The 17,272-nt window shown below is 53.0% G+C and overlaps 4 protein-coding genes across 4 annotated transcripts; 1 reads left to right on the forward strand and 3 right to left on the reverse strand.

Moving 5' to 3' along the window:
- Positions 1-6: 6 nt before the first annotated feature.
- SMAC4_03278 (uncharacterized protein) lies at positions 7-1,846 on the reverse strand. The gene has a single exon (XM_003352910.2). The coding sequence runs from the start codon at positions 1,470-1,472 to the stop codon at positions 213-215; it is 1,260 nt and encodes a 419-aa protein (XP_003352958.1). The 5' UTR covers positions 1,473-1,846; the 3' UTR covers positions 7-212.
- Positions 1,847-2,299: 453 nt separating this feature from the next.
- On the reverse strand, positions 2,300-4,822 carry SMAC4_03277 (uncharacterized protein). Its single transcript, XM_003352909.2, has one exon. It carries the CDS (start codon positions 4,336-4,338, stop codon positions 2,632-2,634), a length of 1,707 nt encoding a protein of 568 aa, XP_003352957.1. The 5' UTR covers positions 4,339-4,822; the 3' UTR covers positions 2,300-2,631.
- Positions 4,823-5,166: 344 nt separating this feature from the next.
- SMAC4_03276 (uncharacterized protein) lies at positions 5,167-8,973 on the reverse strand. The gene is made up of 3 exons (XM_066089918.1): positions 8,603-8,973; positions 6,927-8,545; positions 5,167-6,841 (listed from the first exon to the last, which is right to left on the reverse strand). The coding sequence occupies exons 1-3, from the start codon at positions 8,835-8,837 to the stop codon at positions 5,648-5,650; spliced, it is 3,048 nt and encodes a 1,015-aa protein (XP_065947719.1). The 5' UTR covers positions 8,838-8,973; the 3' UTR covers positions 5,167-5,647.
- Positions 8,974-13,544: 4,571 nt separating this feature from the next.
- On the forward strand, positions 13,545-17,029 carry SMAC4_03274 (uncharacterized protein). The gene is made up of 2 exons (XM_066089917.1): positions 13,545-14,851; positions 14,934-17,029. The coding sequence occupies exons 1-2, from the start codon at positions 14,063-14,065 to the stop codon at positions 16,614-16,616; spliced, it is 2,472 nt and encodes an 823-aa protein (XP_065947720.1). The 5' UTR covers positions 13,545-14,062; the 3' UTR covers positions 16,617-17,029.
- Positions 17,030-17,272: the final 243 nt, after the last annotated feature.

The following is a 17,272-nucleotide window of genomic DNA, read 5'->3' on the forward strand; positions in this document are numbered from 1 at the left end:
GTTCATGCTAACCATAGCTCAGTGTAGTGTTCATTTACCGAAAGTCCAGCCTCCCTCCGAGTTTGTTTGCCTTTCAATTCATTCATAGTTTCATCATTATGAATACTTCGTTATATCACGTCCCAAACCAACCAATATATGTATGTATGTACAAAAAGCTTCTACAAAATCCAAGTCCAAGTCCAAGCTCTATTTTACTCCTTCTACTCTTTTTACTCCCTAACAAAAACACCAGCCATGCCCATGCCCGTACCAACGCACATGCTGACCACACCAACCTCACCACCCGTCCTGCCAAGACCATGCAACAGCGTGCTCACCATTCTCGCACCGGTAGCACCCAAGGGATGACCCAAAGCAATGGCGCCGCCATCCGGGTTAACCTTGCCATCCTTCCACGCCTCCTCCAGTCCCAGCTCCCTCAAGCAGTAAATCGCCTGACTGGCAAACGCCTCGTTGATCTCCCACCTGTCGACATCCTTATTCTGCAATCCCAACTGGCCTAGAAGCTTGGGGATCGCCACCGCAGGGCCGATGCCCATCTCATCCGGCTTGCAACCCACGGTATTAGCAGCCACGAACTTGCCGATGATCCTATCGCCCAAGCCCAGCGCCGTCGCCGTGCTGCGCCTCATCAACAACGTCGCCGCCGCGCCGTCGCTGACCTGGCTCGAGTTGCCCGCCGTGCTGGCGCCATCCGGCTTAAACGCCGGCTTGAGCTTGGCCATGCCCTCCAGCGACGCCGTGGGGCGGATACCGTCGTCTTCCGTCACCGTGACGGTCTGCGCCTCGCCCACCTTGTTGCCCGCCTTGTCCATCTCCTGGAATTGCGTCGTGACGGGGACGATCTCCTCCTTGAAGTTTCCCTTGGCGCGCGCCGCAGCGGCGAGCTGGTGCGACTTGACGGCGAAAGCATCCTGGTCTTCGCGCGAGACGCCGTACCGCGAGGTGACGTTTTCAGAGGTCAGGCCCATGGGCATGACGCAGTCGCGCGCGTCCTTGACGGGGGATTCCTTAAGCGCGGGCCAGTACGAGGTCGGGATGGCGCGCGAGCCGTAGTTGCGCGTCATGCTCTCCATGCCGGCGCCGATGCCGACGTCGATGGCCTCGGTGCGGATGGAGGCCGCGATGGAGGAGATGGCTTGGAGAGAGGAGGAGCAGGCGCGGTTGACGGTGTAGAGAGATGTGGTGCTGGGAAAGCCGACGTGGTTCATGGCCATGCGGGCGGCCTTGGAGCCGCCGAGCTCGGAGAGGACGACGCCGACGGCGACGTCGTCGATCTTGGACGGGTCGAGCTCGGGGGTCTTGTCGAGGGTGGCGCGCAGGACGACGGAGAGGAGCTCTTCCGGGTAGGCATCCTTTAGGTGGCCCTTGTAGGAGCGGGTGATGGGGGTGCGGAGGGAGGAGAGGATGACGACGTCGGTGGGCGCTTTGGCCAGGACGGAGGAGAGGCCTTTTGGTAGGACGCCCATTTTTGTGATTTGATGATCTGGGTTAACTGTTGTTGTTGTTTCTTTTAGGAAGGTGGATTCGTTTCGGTGCTATGGCTGCCCCTTGATAAAAACGACCAACTATATCGTGTATGAAATGTTCGCCACCGCTGACAGATGGAAAGGGAAACTGAGGGTATCACGAAACTATACTGGAAGGCAAAGCACAAAGTAGAAGAGAGACCAAGAAGATTAGTAACAGTAGAAGAAAGACGGGAACATTCGTTAGGATAAAAGGAAAAGGAAGAACCGAGCACCCGAACACCGCCGGACTGACAAGACAAGAACGAGATCGGACAGCGAGCCGTTGCCCGCCCGTTGCGTTGGACAATCAATACCGGAGCACGGTGGGAGAGGTTGTCACTCTCATCCTCGTGGCCCTCTTACATCGCCGGGTTCCAAGGTCGGGAATGGAGAAATCATGGGGAAAATGGGGAAGTTCAGTGGAGAAGACACGCCCGGCAGTGGGGTCAAGGGGACCTTGGGGGGCACGGGGTTAAGCGGCGGCAATGTAACTCGGCAGCAGTGAGCCCGGCGGGAAGATCGATAGTCCCACTTTTCGCCTCTTCTAAGCTCCCATAGCCATATCGACCATACCATATCAAACATTACGACAAAACAATACCAAATAGATCGGAGTTCTGGGGAGCAGGAAAACATGGGTTGCGCATCAGCCTTGGAAGGGTGAACAGAAAATGGGTAAAAGCCAAGATACAGTGATGTCAACAGAGGACCAGGGGGTGGAACAACACCGAGCAAATAAATAGCAACCATTTGCGAGCCCATAGGGGAGGACTCAAAGGTCAATACACCGTCATTCAGCAATGACTGATTGTACAGAAGCATACGCTCTCTCATTCGCTGCGTCTACCAGCTTGTTGTTGATGCCATAGCAAGGTGAGCAACATGGCCGGCATTTTCTCCCTTCTCTTTCGACCTAGCAAGCAAATGCATAATTCCTTTGCAAAGATGCCCGTCAACAATGCTCCAAGTCATCCAATATCCGTCATAATGCAAAGCCATGGGTCCAACAGGAGCCAGTATTCTCCCTGTCACCAAACATTGTAAAGGGGAAAAAGAAAACGAAGCCTCACACATCGGCATTGGGCTTCAAATCCAAAGCAAGCCCAAAACCTCACACCTATGCGTCTTGGCTGTACTGAATCCCAAGTCCAACTTTGCTAGGATCGCGCAGCCCCCCAACAGTCCTCAGCTTCTTCGTCGGGCTCAGCCTATCCCGCAGTGAGAACTCTTCTATCGGATCACCGTGTCCGGCAAACTTGCGCTTCTCGCCGCTCGACACCCCGCTCTTATTGAGTCCGCCGAAAAGCTTCGCCTGCAGCTTCGCAGTCTTATCCGCTGGTGCTGGCGTGCCGTTTCGCGAGTGCTCAACCGAGCCAGCTACCTCAAAACTCTCTGGGGGGTCTCGACGAGGCATCTGCGTCGCGGCTTGGCTGGCCTGGCTCTCAAAGGCTTCCTCTTCCTCCTCGTTGGCGTTGGCTGGGTTTCGCTGCGTAGGGCCCCGTTGATGCTGTGAGCTGCGGGAGGCAAAGGAAGCGGCTGCTACCGACTGGAGAGCCTGGCGAGCGAGCTCTTCGTTGTCCTCGGCGGAAATCGTGCTTTCCCGGCTTCTGTGCCTGGTCGCGGATCGGACAGGCGTCTCGGGCATATACCGGTTATGACGGTACGGGGGCTCAGTTTGTGGCACTAGATCGACAGATGGGAGAAGCCCGCCAGTCTGTGTAGGGGTGGTGGGAAGCGACGACATGGACTGAACGTTTCGTGTATGCCTGGCAGCGTTGTGAGATATTCCCCGAGGAGTGGACGGGGCACTGGTGTTTTCCTGGTCGATAGCTTGAAGAAGCATGGTAAAGTTCCCTTTACTGTGGTCCTTATCAGCGCGATAGACAGTCCGGGGTTGCGGTTGGGAAGGCGCCGGAACCGCAACCGTCTGCCTTCCTATTGTCGCATTATAGAACATGCCGCCGGGGCTGCATAGAATCTGGAAGTGTTCGCGGTTCTCACGGATTCTGTTGAGGAGCAGTTCCCGCTCGTCGCAGAGACTGATGTTCTCGTCCTCCTTCTGCTGTATAATCTTCCTGGCAGCCTTTAGTTTTCGGTTTAGGAAATCCACCTCTTCCAGCTTTTGATCGTACAAGGCCTTCAGTTGCATCAATTTTGCCTGCTGGGTTTCCGAAGCGGCGTTGAGGTCGCGTCGTACCTGTCGTGTGTGTTCGGCCACTCTAAGCGCCTCAACCTCCCTGCGGGTCATCTCGTATTCGACCGCCGCTCGCTTCATATCTTCGTCGGCCTGGAGGCTAAGCAAGTTGTACTGCAGCTTGTGGTGGGCGGTTTCCATCTTCAGCTTGGCATTCTCCGCAAGGCATGCCTGCAACATGCTGCGAAGTTTGTCATTAGACGCGTCGGCAATCTCTTGCGACGCGGGTGGGTTGAACTCCAGAGCAGTATTTCCGACATCCCTTTTGTTTCCAAAAATGCCAGTCGTCGCGGGAGGGGAGAAGTACCCAGACCGCTGTGAGTTTGCAAATGCTAAAGAGGTGGGCGCCCCCGTGGCCGCGGCGTTCGGCATCTGTGATGAGGGCGGCGGAGTCACAGACGAGGGAATGATGGTATCGACAGGGCCCTGTTCGCTAACTTCCAACCTGAACGACGAAGCACCGTTGTCGACTTCATCTGGCGTGTTGACGGCCTGGGTGGAGGGTATCGTTTCGGGCGATGACGGGTCACGCATCTCGTCGTCCTCTGATACGAGCGAAGGATCCTGGATGAGGTCTACCAGCAGCTGTGCTGGCTGTATTTGGGATTCCTCTGTGTCGGTGGTTGACATTGTGTCGGTCGGCTGTCTAACGTCTGCTTGGGTACGTAACGGTATGGATATCGGTTATCCTCGAATTGGGATCGTCGGGACTGGTCGCGCTGTGGTTTGGAACCGTGTCGGGTGACTCGACGTAATTGCCCGCGGTGGTGGATGGCTTGCTATGTCTGAAATACGCGCCGGCCTAGCAGAGACTTTGGCGTCACTCGCTAGAAGGTAGACTTGGGTCGTGGGACTCGTAGGCAGCAAGCTCTCAAAGGCGTGGCCGACACGATAGCACCTTGGGTGATGAGAGAGGAGAAGGAGGAAACACGGGGAGTGGAGAGCCAGGATTCGAGCAAAGATGTAGCTTTCATCAATTCGGAACTGGGCGTCTAAAAAGCAGCTACGCGTATCGAGGGCGCCTTTGTGTCGATTGCGGCAAATGCGTGATGATGTGTGGGAAGTGGATTGGAACTTGGAGGATGAATTGGATGTGCAGTGATGCGAGTGGGGAAGCGGGAGATTGCTGTCCAGTGGCCGTTGACTGACCGTTGTTGTTTTGTGAGAACAGCGGGCAGCCCAGAGTCGGCGGCACAGAATGGCAGGCTGTTGCTGTGCTCCAGCAGCTGGTTGCCCAGGAGCACAAGTCCGCGGGCAGCCCATGTGGCCCGTTTCACGCTTTGCCCAAAATGCGCCTAGAAGCCACGCTGAGCCTTTCTCGCCAATTCCTACCGCCTGGCCGTTTTGGATGCCAAGCCATCGAAGCTCGACACGGGTGCGGGGAACTTCAAACTCCCGCCAAGACTCAAGATGGTTGGTTCGTGTTGAGGGAGACTGACTTCAACCATCGAGTTCCTCATGTCGGCATCAATTATCAATTAACGTGTAAGTCTCTAAAGTGTATTTTATGGTCGATATCTCCTATGGCTCTACGTAAATTTCATACGAAACAGGCCCCTGAAAATTGTGAATCGCTTCTTCCGCGGTACCACTTGGATCTGGTCTCATCCTCATCAAGGCTGAAAAGTCGAAGCCAGTCAACACCATGCGCCGGGTATCATATGCTTCGTTCCCATCCGTCTAACTCCCATATCAAACCCCCAGTTGATTTCCATGGCAGACCCCAATATGACCATTGGGAGATTCGAACTTCGACTCTCCTCGCTCTCCCCTTCCAAGTTGCGAGCATTGAAGCTGGATTTCAACCGCAAAAAAAGGGATGGAACAAATGCGCCCAAATCAACCAGATCCCAACTCAACCCCGGAACCGAATGGAGTCTCCCATCCCAGTACGTCCATAAAGTCATCACCCTCCTTTTCGTCTGCTGGGATCCCGTTCTCAATCGGAATCCTCATCTTCCTCCTCGACCTTTATCTTATCCTCCTCTGCGTGATTCTCCAGAATCATATCGATCATCTGGTCCTCGCAATCCTCCTCCAGTTCGTCTCTGACTTCACCCAGAGCTCCCAAGCTAAAACTTGTCAGAATCTGGCTCTGCTTCAACCAACTTGCCCTCGTCCCCTGCTCATGATCTTCGGCGTCGGTCATGGGAATGTCATCCGTACATCCATCCCACGAAGAGAACCACTTGTAGAGCATGGCTTTGATACTTTCCTGTAGCTCAATCTTCTGCCTCCTCAAGTCCTCGGAGCCGCCGATTTCACTTTCCTCCTCCTTCAAGCCTTCCACGCTGCCACCATCACCTTGCTTCTTCTCATATTCGACAATGTTGTCCATGATAAGCTTGACCTGCTGCCTCAACTTTTCCACGCCTCTCATGAAAATCAGTTCCAGTTGCTTGGGGACTTTGTTGATCTCATCCGTAACTTCCTTCTTCATTTTCGCTACCGCATCCTTATACGTTTTGGCTGCCTTGGTTTTTGCAAACTTAATCAGGACCTGGTGTCGATTCTTCATGCTGCCCTTCCCCTTCAGCTTTGCTCCTGCCGCCCTTTTGAACGTTGTTTTCCACCTGTCCTTCATATCCGCCGCTAGCTCCTTATGCAGACCGTCCGAGTTCACAGCCACATCATCGAGGACTTTCCCGATAGCGTCTTTGATTTCTTCCTTGATAGATTTGAGAGGGGAAATTTTGGTAATAAGATACTGTCTCTGGCGCGGGAAGCTTTTCTTGAGGATTCCAATGATCGTATCGACACAATGATCCCACCGTGCATCGATCGCGGCGCCAGCAGGAGCCTCAAGACCGGGTAGTTGTTTGTGCAGAGAGGTAACCCACTGCGATACGACTTGGTTCCTGAAGGTGTTGGCAAGACCGTCCATCCAGTCGTAGATGATACGTTGACCCTTGGCCCGGCTAAGGAAGCAACCGCCGCCGGATTTGATGATAGCGAGGAAGGTGGCGTAGGCAAGTTTGGCGTGAGGATTGGCGCGTTGGGAATCTTTGTAGATCCAATTGTTGACCTGGTCGACACATTCCTCGACGCAGGTGGCCAGAGCCTTATTTGTGTTCTTAAGAGGGTTGCAATCTGCAACATCCTTGGAAAAATCGGCTCCAAATGTTCTGAGTTTCTGTACGTGTGAAAGACGGGGTAAAAGGTTAGTCCGGTTATGTAACACACGGTGGCTCAATTCCCAGTAGATGTAAGTAACTCACCTTTTCCAGAATCTTGTACTCCGTGTTGAGATATTTCTCCTGCAGTTCCTCCGGCGTCATCTCCAGCTTGATCTTCTCGCACTCTTGGTCGGACCATGTCTGCAGGTTATTATACAAGCCAACGAGTCTGTGGAGGAGCGCCTTCATATGGCGCTCCCTCGGTGGGATCGTGGCCTCGTACAACCAGCTCTTAAGAGCTGGAATGCCTGTGTAGGCCTCATCTGGAAATCCCTCCATCGGCTCTTCTTGTGGCGCATCAGGGTCATCCTCGATTCTTTTGCGAAGCGGCCAATATGCTCTGACGCTGATGGGGAAAATCTTGGGCGGACAATAAGGAGCGTCTGCGCCAGGACAATTCTTCATGAAGACTGCATGCTTTCCCCTTAGGTGGCGGTTAATATCCCGTTCTAGAATGGAGCTGCGAAATTGGACTGCCGTGAAGATCTTTCCCCAATGAGACTCTTTCTTTTGCCATTGAAAGTCATTCAGGGCCTTTAGATGCTTTCGCTTCTTCTCCCTCTTGTCCCTCAACTCAGCGACTAAGATTCTCTTCTTCTCTTTGCTGATTTTGTTGTTCTTGCTCAAGGAGCCTACCAGTCTCCGCAACTCCGGCTTTAGTTTCCTCACGGCGGCAGTTTCATCCGCGATTTTCCTGAACAAGTCGCCCATTATTTTGATGTCATCCTGCCTGCCCTGGTTTCGTGCTGTCGTCTCCCAATCAATGCCATCATCGGCTTTGGACAACACGATGCAATACCCGCAATCATCAAGCTTGCCACTCATCCGCATGGTTATCTCCTGGTTTTCCGTCATTAGATTGACAGCTGTTTTCTCGCCGGCCGCTCGGACGGAGGGTGTGACAACGATGGTCACAGTAAGCTTGTTGTAGAAATTCTTTGCCACGGCCGCTCGACTCTCGACAATTTCTCCGAGACCCGGCAGGTCAACAAGTACAATTCCGCCCCGAAGAATGTCCGATTTGACGTAAACTTTGACGTGATCAATCAGCGGCCAGACGGCCATATCCCTCGTCTCCCTGCTAGCTCTTCCTGATATGTTGGTGGTAGTGGCGTCCAAGTATGGCTTGATCGCTGGCGCAAAAGTTGCAAGGTCGGATGAGTGGATCTTTTTCGTTGTACTCAGGAGCTTCACTGCCGGATCATCTTTTGTCAGCAGATCCTGCGTCGACATGCCCTCTAACTCAGTCAAGTTGTATCCCCAGACAGGACCAATTTTCTCGGCAGTTGCATTGATTCTTTCGATGACCTCACCGAGGTCACTGCTGTTAAGACCTTCCTTATCGTCGTCATCGTCTTCAAACTTGCCTCTTCCGTTCAACAGTTGGTTCCGCAGCTTGATGTCTTCGAAAAACCTGTTTAGCTCATGTTTAACCTCCATGTGTTTCCGGAACGTGACTTCTGCACGAAACGCCTTTTTAGAATCATCGCAATAGTTATAAGCAACCTGGCAGATCGCAGCGGTGGCAACAAGTGCGTCGTTGGAGGGCAGCATGTCCTTGTATCCGAGAAGGGCATTGAGTAAAGACGTCTTCCCCGCTCCGGTCTTTCCCTGTATGCCGACAAGGATCTCTAAATACTTGTGTTCCTCGTTGATTTCATCTTCATCTGGTCAGCCATGCCCGTGTAGTTCAGCTATATTTGGGTCGTTGTACTCACTTGCTTCTTTGATCCACTGATCAAGGTTCTTTTTCCCGAATGCGTCCGCCTCCGCATCATCGTCCACGTCATCAATATTCTCTTGAACTGAGAGCTCAATAAGTGCAGCAAGCTCGGAAGAATATTTGAGACCGGCATCAAGGCAATCCTCGAGCATCGGCAGGCGGACTTGTGGCGGGAGGACATCCAGTGCGTCGATCTTGCCGTTTGGATCCGTTGTATCCCATGGTCGCATTTTGGCTGGATTGCCGGCGTTCAACGCTCGGTGCTGGTTGAAGAATGAGGGACAACTGAATACTATTCAGAAGACGGCGGAGCAGAAAAGGCGTTCAGCTCCCTGACCCACAATCCAGCAGTAGCTGGTCGGCTGGGTACGGGATCAGTGAGGAAATTTGCTCAAGTGAAAGTAGATGTCGACGAGTAGGTGGAAGAGGATGTGGAAGGGAAGGATGAGGAGTGGAAATAGAGATATATATAGCCCGCGGGAGGTGGAAGGAGAATAAGGTATCTTCGGCAGATGAGGGGTGCAGGTGAGGATGGAGGGGAAAGAAAGAGAGGGGAGAAGTGGGAAGAGGAGAGTTCCAGATATACACCGCGGGAGGATCGAGTCGGCGCTCGGTCGGTACATGTTGGCGGTCGGTATGACCGACCAGGGTGCCAAAGTTCGGCATCAAACTCAGGCCGAAGAAGTTGAGACGACGGATGAACCGACGACATGTAATGTTTGATGCCGTCTGATGTGGCATGTGGATACCCCATGAATAATGTCTCCGCGGTTGACATCTTAGCAAACAGAAGCGAAGTGACGGTGTTGAAGTCACTGCGTGCTTCATGTCCTGGTAGCCTTCGGAACCAGATATCCTCGTGGTAACTCGGAGTCCTTGTAGGCTCGGCTCCATGATTTTATTCTCAAGTCCCCAGAGAGCATCCACAACCCGCTAGTGTCATCCGCCATGCTGATGGTGGGTTGAATCCCTGCCGTATAGATCATCCAGTCGTGGACGTCGTGAGGAAGCCTCGTGGGGGAGCCGTTTGGGGGCGATGTGGAGTGCAGGGTTGGATTCGCAGGAAGGAAAACCGGATGAAAGGTCGGGCACCTCCATCTTGCTACGTTCGAACCTATGATATTGTCAGCGACAATTACGGTGTCATGTTCAGATGAACAATCGCCTTACTACTGTGTACAGAGCCGTTCGGCATGGCTTGATCGACGTAGACTCCACGGCGACATGTCGTTGATAGGTTGCCGACAACCTCAAATCTTTTGGGAGAGGACTGCTTGATGGCGTTTCTTGATGGAAAAGTGATGATCAGTGAACTGGGAAATTAAATTTCGACAGGGTGCCGTGGCCGTCTCCAAATACGTATTCTCCGTGCCCCTCCAAGCTATCCATCCATCGCACCTTCCCAACACTTTCCTTCATCTTATGAACAACATATGAACACTAACAAAATCTCACGTCAAGGTAGGCATCAGATTGTTATGATAAATTCCAATATCATTACGTACTGGACAAAATACACAATGTTCCACCAACGCATCATCGCATCGCAGCGCTGCCCAAAAACTCCCATCCAAATGTTGTCACAACTGACATGCTGGCGAAGATAACACCTCCGACCATGGCCTGGTATCCCCCAAATCCAATCCAATCCAATCCAATCCAATCCAATGCAAGTGTGTGTGAAAAAAGCGCAGCCAAAGAATCGAATCGAATCCAAAAACAATCGCAAAACCCTCCGAAATTGGTTGAATTGAAGTTTCCGCCGGGTATCAAAATCAAGTTGTGTGTCATAAAAATAGTCGTACAATCCCCGTTATAAGAAGGGGACGAAATGGATGTCGTTAGGCCATGATGGCCGGTTGAAGACGGGTTTGACTACTAGCGTGGGAAATAACCATCGCTAGGTTGTATCGGCCCGGTGTGCTCGAAGGGAGTGGTGTGCGAATCTAGACGCAGGAGGAGCACTGGTGGTGGGCGCAGTGGCAGCAGGAGTTGCTGATGACAAGCATGGTCTTGCATTGGCAGCAGCGGGGAGCCATGGAGGGAGCGAGGACGACGGGGGTCTTGACTTCCATTTCTGTTGAACACATGAGGTGTGAGTGGTTGTTCGTTACTGAGTAGTGTACTTGATTTGGTTCAACTTACTGAGTGAGTGTGAAGGTGTAGATATGTGTTGTAGTGTATGTATTTGTTTTGTTGCGTGTGGTAGTACCAGGCAGCTAGATTGGAGATTTGACTTTTTGGTTTGTGAGAGAGGGCAGGGAGGGCTTGAGAACAAAGACTTCAAGTTCAAGACACAATGGAGGTGGTGGGAGACGGGATATATAGACGTGGAAGGCTGAGCTTTTGTCCGATATCAGTGGCAAACGTTGACTGAAAGTAAACTGTAACAAAAAAGAGAATGACGAATCAAAGAAAGGATAGGATTCCCTATCAGTTTCTCGGCACGCCGCATCTCGGAGCTTCACACCCTTACGTAGCCACGGTAACTTGGTACCTCAACCCGCACAAAGCTTGTTGGCGGTGATCCCCCAGTCTCATGTCCCCCCATCATCTTCCCCGCCGCCCATCATTTTGAAGCCTGATTCGGGAAAAAGAGCCTTGACTACGGGAGAAATAGGAAACACGTCTGCATGCTTGGCCGCAGATTGGACTTACACTGCCGCTGGTGTGGACACGGCTCGCCGCAGCGAGCTGGGCAGATGTGTGAGCAGATGGTGGGATGTGATGCGAAACCGGGGAAATCCCCCCATATTTGAGACAACTGCGACACTTTGGGGGGACATGTCGAGAAGCCAAGCAAAAGCCAAAAGTGACAAAGCCAGCCAGTGATGTGTGGTGTTCGACGATGCCTCGTATGCAAGTGGGCCACAAGTGCGCTGCATCGCTGCCCTTGTTGCGTTAGTGTTTGGGGTGATCGGAGCCTTCCCCGCAGTTCTTAAAGCCGGACGGGGATGTCTCGACGCTCGGGACGGCTGGGGAAGACTGGAAAGATGAAAAGAGATGGAGGACATGTCCAATGGCATCCAATGAGAGCATGAGGTGAGCTATGGGGATTTGGTAAACGCTTATTTCAGAAAAGAGGCGTGGGGGGAAAGGGTGTGAGGGTGTGAAGGAGGCCAGGAAGGGCACAGATGTCCGGCATCCTCCGTGGTTCTCTGCCCAGTCGGCATCACCAATGGTGGCCTTCTGACATTGCAGTGCCAGATTCAGGGTATTCATCGCGAGGCGCCGGTGGCTGAACGACGGTAGGACGGGTGTTTGCAGACGACAACGTCTCAAAGAGCGTGTGGAACCGGGGTTGCCCATCAGTCGATTCACGGCCGTTTCTTGGTCCTCAACTGCCCACCCATCCGCTATATCAACCCACCATCCCATCCGTGTTTTTTTGACATAGGCTGATGGCGGTTACGTGGTGCTCGTTGGTGGTAATGATGGCCTACGACAGACATGCGCAACAAAAAAAGAAGATGGCGCCGTCGTCATCGCGCATTACATAAAGTGGATTCCACGGGAACGGAAGAGGCTAAGACGGGGCCACGACTCCGAGGATGGAGACGTTTCGGAGAGTCAACAATCGGCGTTTGCGTATGATTTCTTGGAGCGAAACGTAGCACGTGCCCAACTACCGGACAGATCCGCGGTGTGCCCAGGTGTACAACCCCTACGTGGTGTCCTTACGTTGAATGGACATCTATGACGATCAGGATCATCCCGAGTGATACCGATGCTGTACGCTATAAGTCCTGTGAACTGTCGCGCGACTGTTCGTGCGTGTTGTGTTTGGTTCAGTTGCCAGTGAACGGAAGTCGTCGGCGCCCGAGGGGTTGAAGAATCCACTGAATCAGGGCAGTGATGGATTGCCAAGATGTCATCGTTTTTGGCCGACTTCGTCAAAGCGCCAATGACCTCGGCCAAGCCAACCCTGACTTTGAGGCTTAGACGCCAAAGGCAAAAAACATATGTCCTGAAGGGCGAATGAAGAGGGACGGATGGTCATATGAAGTCTAGACAGAATCAAAGGGGTTGTGCTTTGGAGGCCAGTTTTGTAAGGAGTCACGGCACATTCTTCGTCTGGTTGGTGAACGAGGAAACAAAGAAAGTGAAATGTTGAAATCGGATTCAGCACAAAGTTCATGATGGAGAAATGGAAATGCCCCGTCGTTCAAAACGCACAGAGCGTGGAGAAGATGGGGCCCTCCTACCACATGCTTGGTTGGCGGGGAACATCAAAAGTGGAGGATATCTGCAGTTGCCCCACATGGTGCACGACCCTTCTCTCCATCCCATATTCCTTAACACAGACCCTTTTTGTCTTTTTCAGCGCTGTTCAATTTGCATTTGCACAGCTCCGATTTCAAGATGGTTTCTCCGCTGTGGATTACTTCAAAGCTCAACATCTTCTAAGGTGAAACAACTCAGCCTCCTGCTGCATGCCAACAACGTGGAAGAAGGACCGATGTTTGCGCCTATCCCTTCGAACTCTCACAGCGGTTTGTCTTTGGGGATTGTCGGCGCCAAGGTGGTCCCGGTCATCGGCGCTGGACTCGGCCGGGTGGCTCAGCAGCTCTGACATCTCGCAACAAAGAAAGCCGACTGGCTGTGTCGTTGCGCGATAACTCGTGGCGATATACCAGATACATACCGTCGGTATTTCCTCTGCCACTAGGTATTCTGGTCATTGGTCAATGTCCTCCCTCTCCACAATGTTTGTTCATCAATTCTCCATAAGCCCGCTTTAATTTGAACATCGCTGAGCTGCCAAGCGCTGGGCGGATGTCAAGGCCGCCTCTCATACCGGCTCATGGGTCAGTCTCGGCCTTCAATCCGGGCGAGTATACGGACCAAGAACCGTATCCTTCCTCCATACCATCTACAGTAGTTCGATCCATTGTTGTTGCCTGAGGAAGGCAAATCGTACAGTATGAAGGGATGGACAAATTCCTGGGTTAAGTTGGATGCCTCTTTGATCTTTGACGAGGTCACGTCTCTGACTTATAAGCGACATCTTTATCAAATAAAGCGTCACATGTTTTGTTGGTTTGAGCCGCATCTGATTACATCTGCCCACAGGTGATGCATTGACCGCAGAGCCGACACATACCTTCCGTTAGCCGTCAAAGAAACGGCAGCAGCAGCCCAATCTTATATCTTTTCGCTCGCAGCACACATCATTTATCGTTTAGGAGCTTCTAACCCGGAGATAACTGCAAAGACAACACCGTCACGATTACCTCGAGGTACCTACATATACCTCGTTCTTCGATACCGGCAGTTCGGTTCTTATCAGTTACACTACACACAGATACCTTCGCGGGCCAGTCACATCGGCCTTCTCCCGTCAACCCGGCCCCCAAACGACCCGCACGCACCCCTTCGGATATTTTCCGAAACACCTTGTCACCTATACACTACAATTCTCCCGGACAAACCTAACCCAATCAATCCATTCAACATGAAGACCCCCTTTACCATCCCTATATTATCCTCCACCTCGCCCTCTTCCGCAACCGCGGCAAGCCCCAGCGCAGATTCAGAAAACCAACCCGCGGCCCCCAACCTCGAAATCCACACCCTCCCCTCCCATAATGGCGGCATTCTCCTCCGCGTCATCCCCCCTTCTTCTCCTCCCAACTTCCAAAGCGGAGATCATGACTTCCACCATGTTCCCTGCGACATCGTCCTCGCCATCGACGTCTCAGGCAGCATGTCTGCCGACGCTCCAGTGCCAACTACCACTTCCGACGACGACCCAGACCAGCAACACCCGGAGCACAACGGCCTCTCAGTCTTAGACCTAGTCAAGCACGCCGCCCGCACCATTGCCTCTACGCTTAATGAATCCGACCGTCTGGGCATCGTTACTTTTTCTACCGAAGCCAAAGTCCTGCAACCGTTGATGCCCATGACGGCACTCAACAAGAAGAAAACGGAGAGGAACCTGGGCGGGATGCAACCCACTAGCGCGACGAATTTGTGGGGAGGCATTGTCGAGGGACTCAAGTTATTCGGGAAGGATAATGGCGGGAGTGGAAGGGTGCCGGCGCTCATGGTCCTGACGGATGGTATGCCGAATCACATGTGTCCGGCGCAAGGGTATGTGGCAAAGCTGAAAGGAATGGAGAGGTTGCCGGCAAGTATTCATACGTTTGGATTTGGATACTCGCTGAGGAGTGGGTTGTTGAAGAGCGTGGCGGAGATTGGAGGCGGGGGTTATTCGTTTATTCCGGATGCGGGGATGATTGTGAGTAGTACTTCGCGCGTGGTTTTGGGGATTGGTTGATGATGAGAGAAAGTAGAGTGAGTGCTGACGAAGAGAATAATAGGGAACTGTGTTCGTTCATTCGGTTGCGAACCTCCTATCGACGTTCGCAAACAATGTCGTCTTACGCCTTACTTACCCCAAGTACTTGGGTCTCAAGGAGACAACGGGACAGTCGGTGGACAAGGTAGAGCCCGTCGGGCTTGGAAAAGAGGATGAGATAACAGAGCAGGCGGTTGAGAAAGCAGAGCCTGCCCAGCCCGAAAAGGAGGTCGATGACCCAGACTCCTTGATGCAACTTACTCTCAATCTCAGCACCCTTCAATACGGCCAGTCCCGCGACATATTCCTCAGTTACGACAGGAAAGCCCAGGAAGCCATCGACGACGGTTTCGACTTCGAATCCCCTCCCTCGGTGCTCGCCACGCTCGACTACCAACACTTCACCAACATCACCAACACCATCATCTCCAAGTGTGAAGACATCTTCCGACCCAACCCCCTCGTCAAGCAGCTGACCCCCGCTCAAATCGCCTACCACATCTCCCGCTCCACCCTCATCTCCTTCCTCTCCTCCCTCTACCCCCTCCGCCGTGACGGCGAGCACCAACCACGCTTCTTCGCTCGCAGCCTCGCCACCTCGCTGCAATCTTTCCTCTCCACTCTGCCCGCCGCCCAACCCGCCTTCGCCTCTGACCCTCACTGCCGCTCGCTCGTCCAAGACCTCACCGGCAGCAGCACGTCCTTCATCAACGACCCCGCCCACAACCAAGACGGCCAAGTCGCCCTGGCTCTGACCAACATGGACTTTTACAACCGCTGGGGTATCCACTACCTGCCCTCTCTAGCGGGTGCGCACGCCCGGCAGGTGTGCAACAGCTTCAAGGACCCTGGCCCACTAATGTATGGCACCGACAGCCCGCTGTTCATCAAGTGTCGGGACCGGTTAGATGCGGCGTTTGATTCGCTGCCGGCGCCGAAGCCGAGTCGGACCACGGGGTTCACGGGCGAGATTAGCATGCGGGCGTATAACAGGAGCGGAAATCCTTGCTTTGCTGGGGAGTCGAGGGTTAAGATCGCTGTTTCTGAAGAGCAAGAGGAGGATAGTGATCAGGCGGTGGTGTCAAGGGAGATTGCCATCAGTGAGCTGCGAAAGGGAATGATGGTACAGACGCCAAAGGGGTTTAGGAAGGTAAGAGCCGTTCTGAAGACGCCTGTTGAGAACGAGAGAATGTGTTTGGTTAGGGTGGCCGAGGCTGAAGGAAGGGCAGGAGTAGGAGGAGTAGGATCGCTGCTGGTTACGCCGTGGCATCCTATCTCGCTTGATGATGGGAAGGGCTGGGTGTTCCCGATGGATGTTGCGCATGGCGATACTGTCAGCTACACTGGGGATATGCACTCGGTCCTGCTAAAGAATGATCCAGATGTGGACGCCCACGCCATCATGGTTGAGGACGTGTGGGGAGTCACGCTAGGTCATGGGTTGACGGGAACGGGAGAGGGTGAAGTGACAGGCGCGGAAGATGTGAGGACGCATCGCTTCTTTGGTGACTATGACCTTGTGGTTCAGAGTCTGGCGAAGTTGCAGTGCAACCAAGATGGGTTGGTGATGGGAGGAGGCGTGAAGAGAGACGGGCAAACTGGTCTCGTCAATGGGTTTAAGAGGAGATCAGAGCATGTGCAAGGTGGCACCGTGGCTTCGAAAAGAGTAGAATTGCTCGTTGAAGCAGTGGTGATGGTTTGTTAGCATTGCTCAATGGGAAGAATTCATGGGTTGAAAACTGGAGTTTGGGAAAATGGCAAAATGGAAGCATGATAAAACAGCTATAGAAGACGATGAATAAAAGAAAACATATGGAAAGGTCGGAATATTCAACAGCTTGTTTGAGTGCCTCGCCAGATATGAAAGCTGCGTCGTGTTGAACCCTTTTGAGAACCTTGGTGACTTGGACGTCTTTGTATGCAATGACGTCGCACAATTGTGCACTGGAAGGTGATATGCAGTAGATGCAAACTCCTACGCTCCAGATGCAGTGAAAATGTCCCAGGCTCTTCAGAAGTAGAACGTCGTCAAGAAGCAGTTGACCGACTTTGAGTTTTCTTGGTGCAGAATGTTGACCATGATGACCGTCGCGAATGTTGGCACTTCCACTGCCGCGGCACCTTCATGGCTTTCAAAGACGTTGTGCAAGTGAAGAGCAGTTCGACAAGCCGTCAATGCCAATTGAAAAGTGGAGAATTTGGTTATGTGCGAGCCAGTTGGCAGCCGTCGGTCAGCTGCCAAGAACTGAATTCTGCCCAGGCGAGGGCGAGTCTGCCCCACCGGCAGGCCGGTCGAATCACCAATCCCCACCGCCCTCCATAGGGTTTTCAAGCCCTGCCAAAAATTTGGCCAGCGACTCC

The sequence above is a fragment of the Sordaria macrospora genome, chromosome 7 (assembly GCF_033870435.1).
Source record: "Sordaria macrospora chromosome 7, complete sequence".
Taxonomy (NCBI): Eukaryota; Fungi; Ascomycota; class Sordariomycetes; order Sordariales; family Sordariaceae; genus Sordaria; species Sordaria macrospora.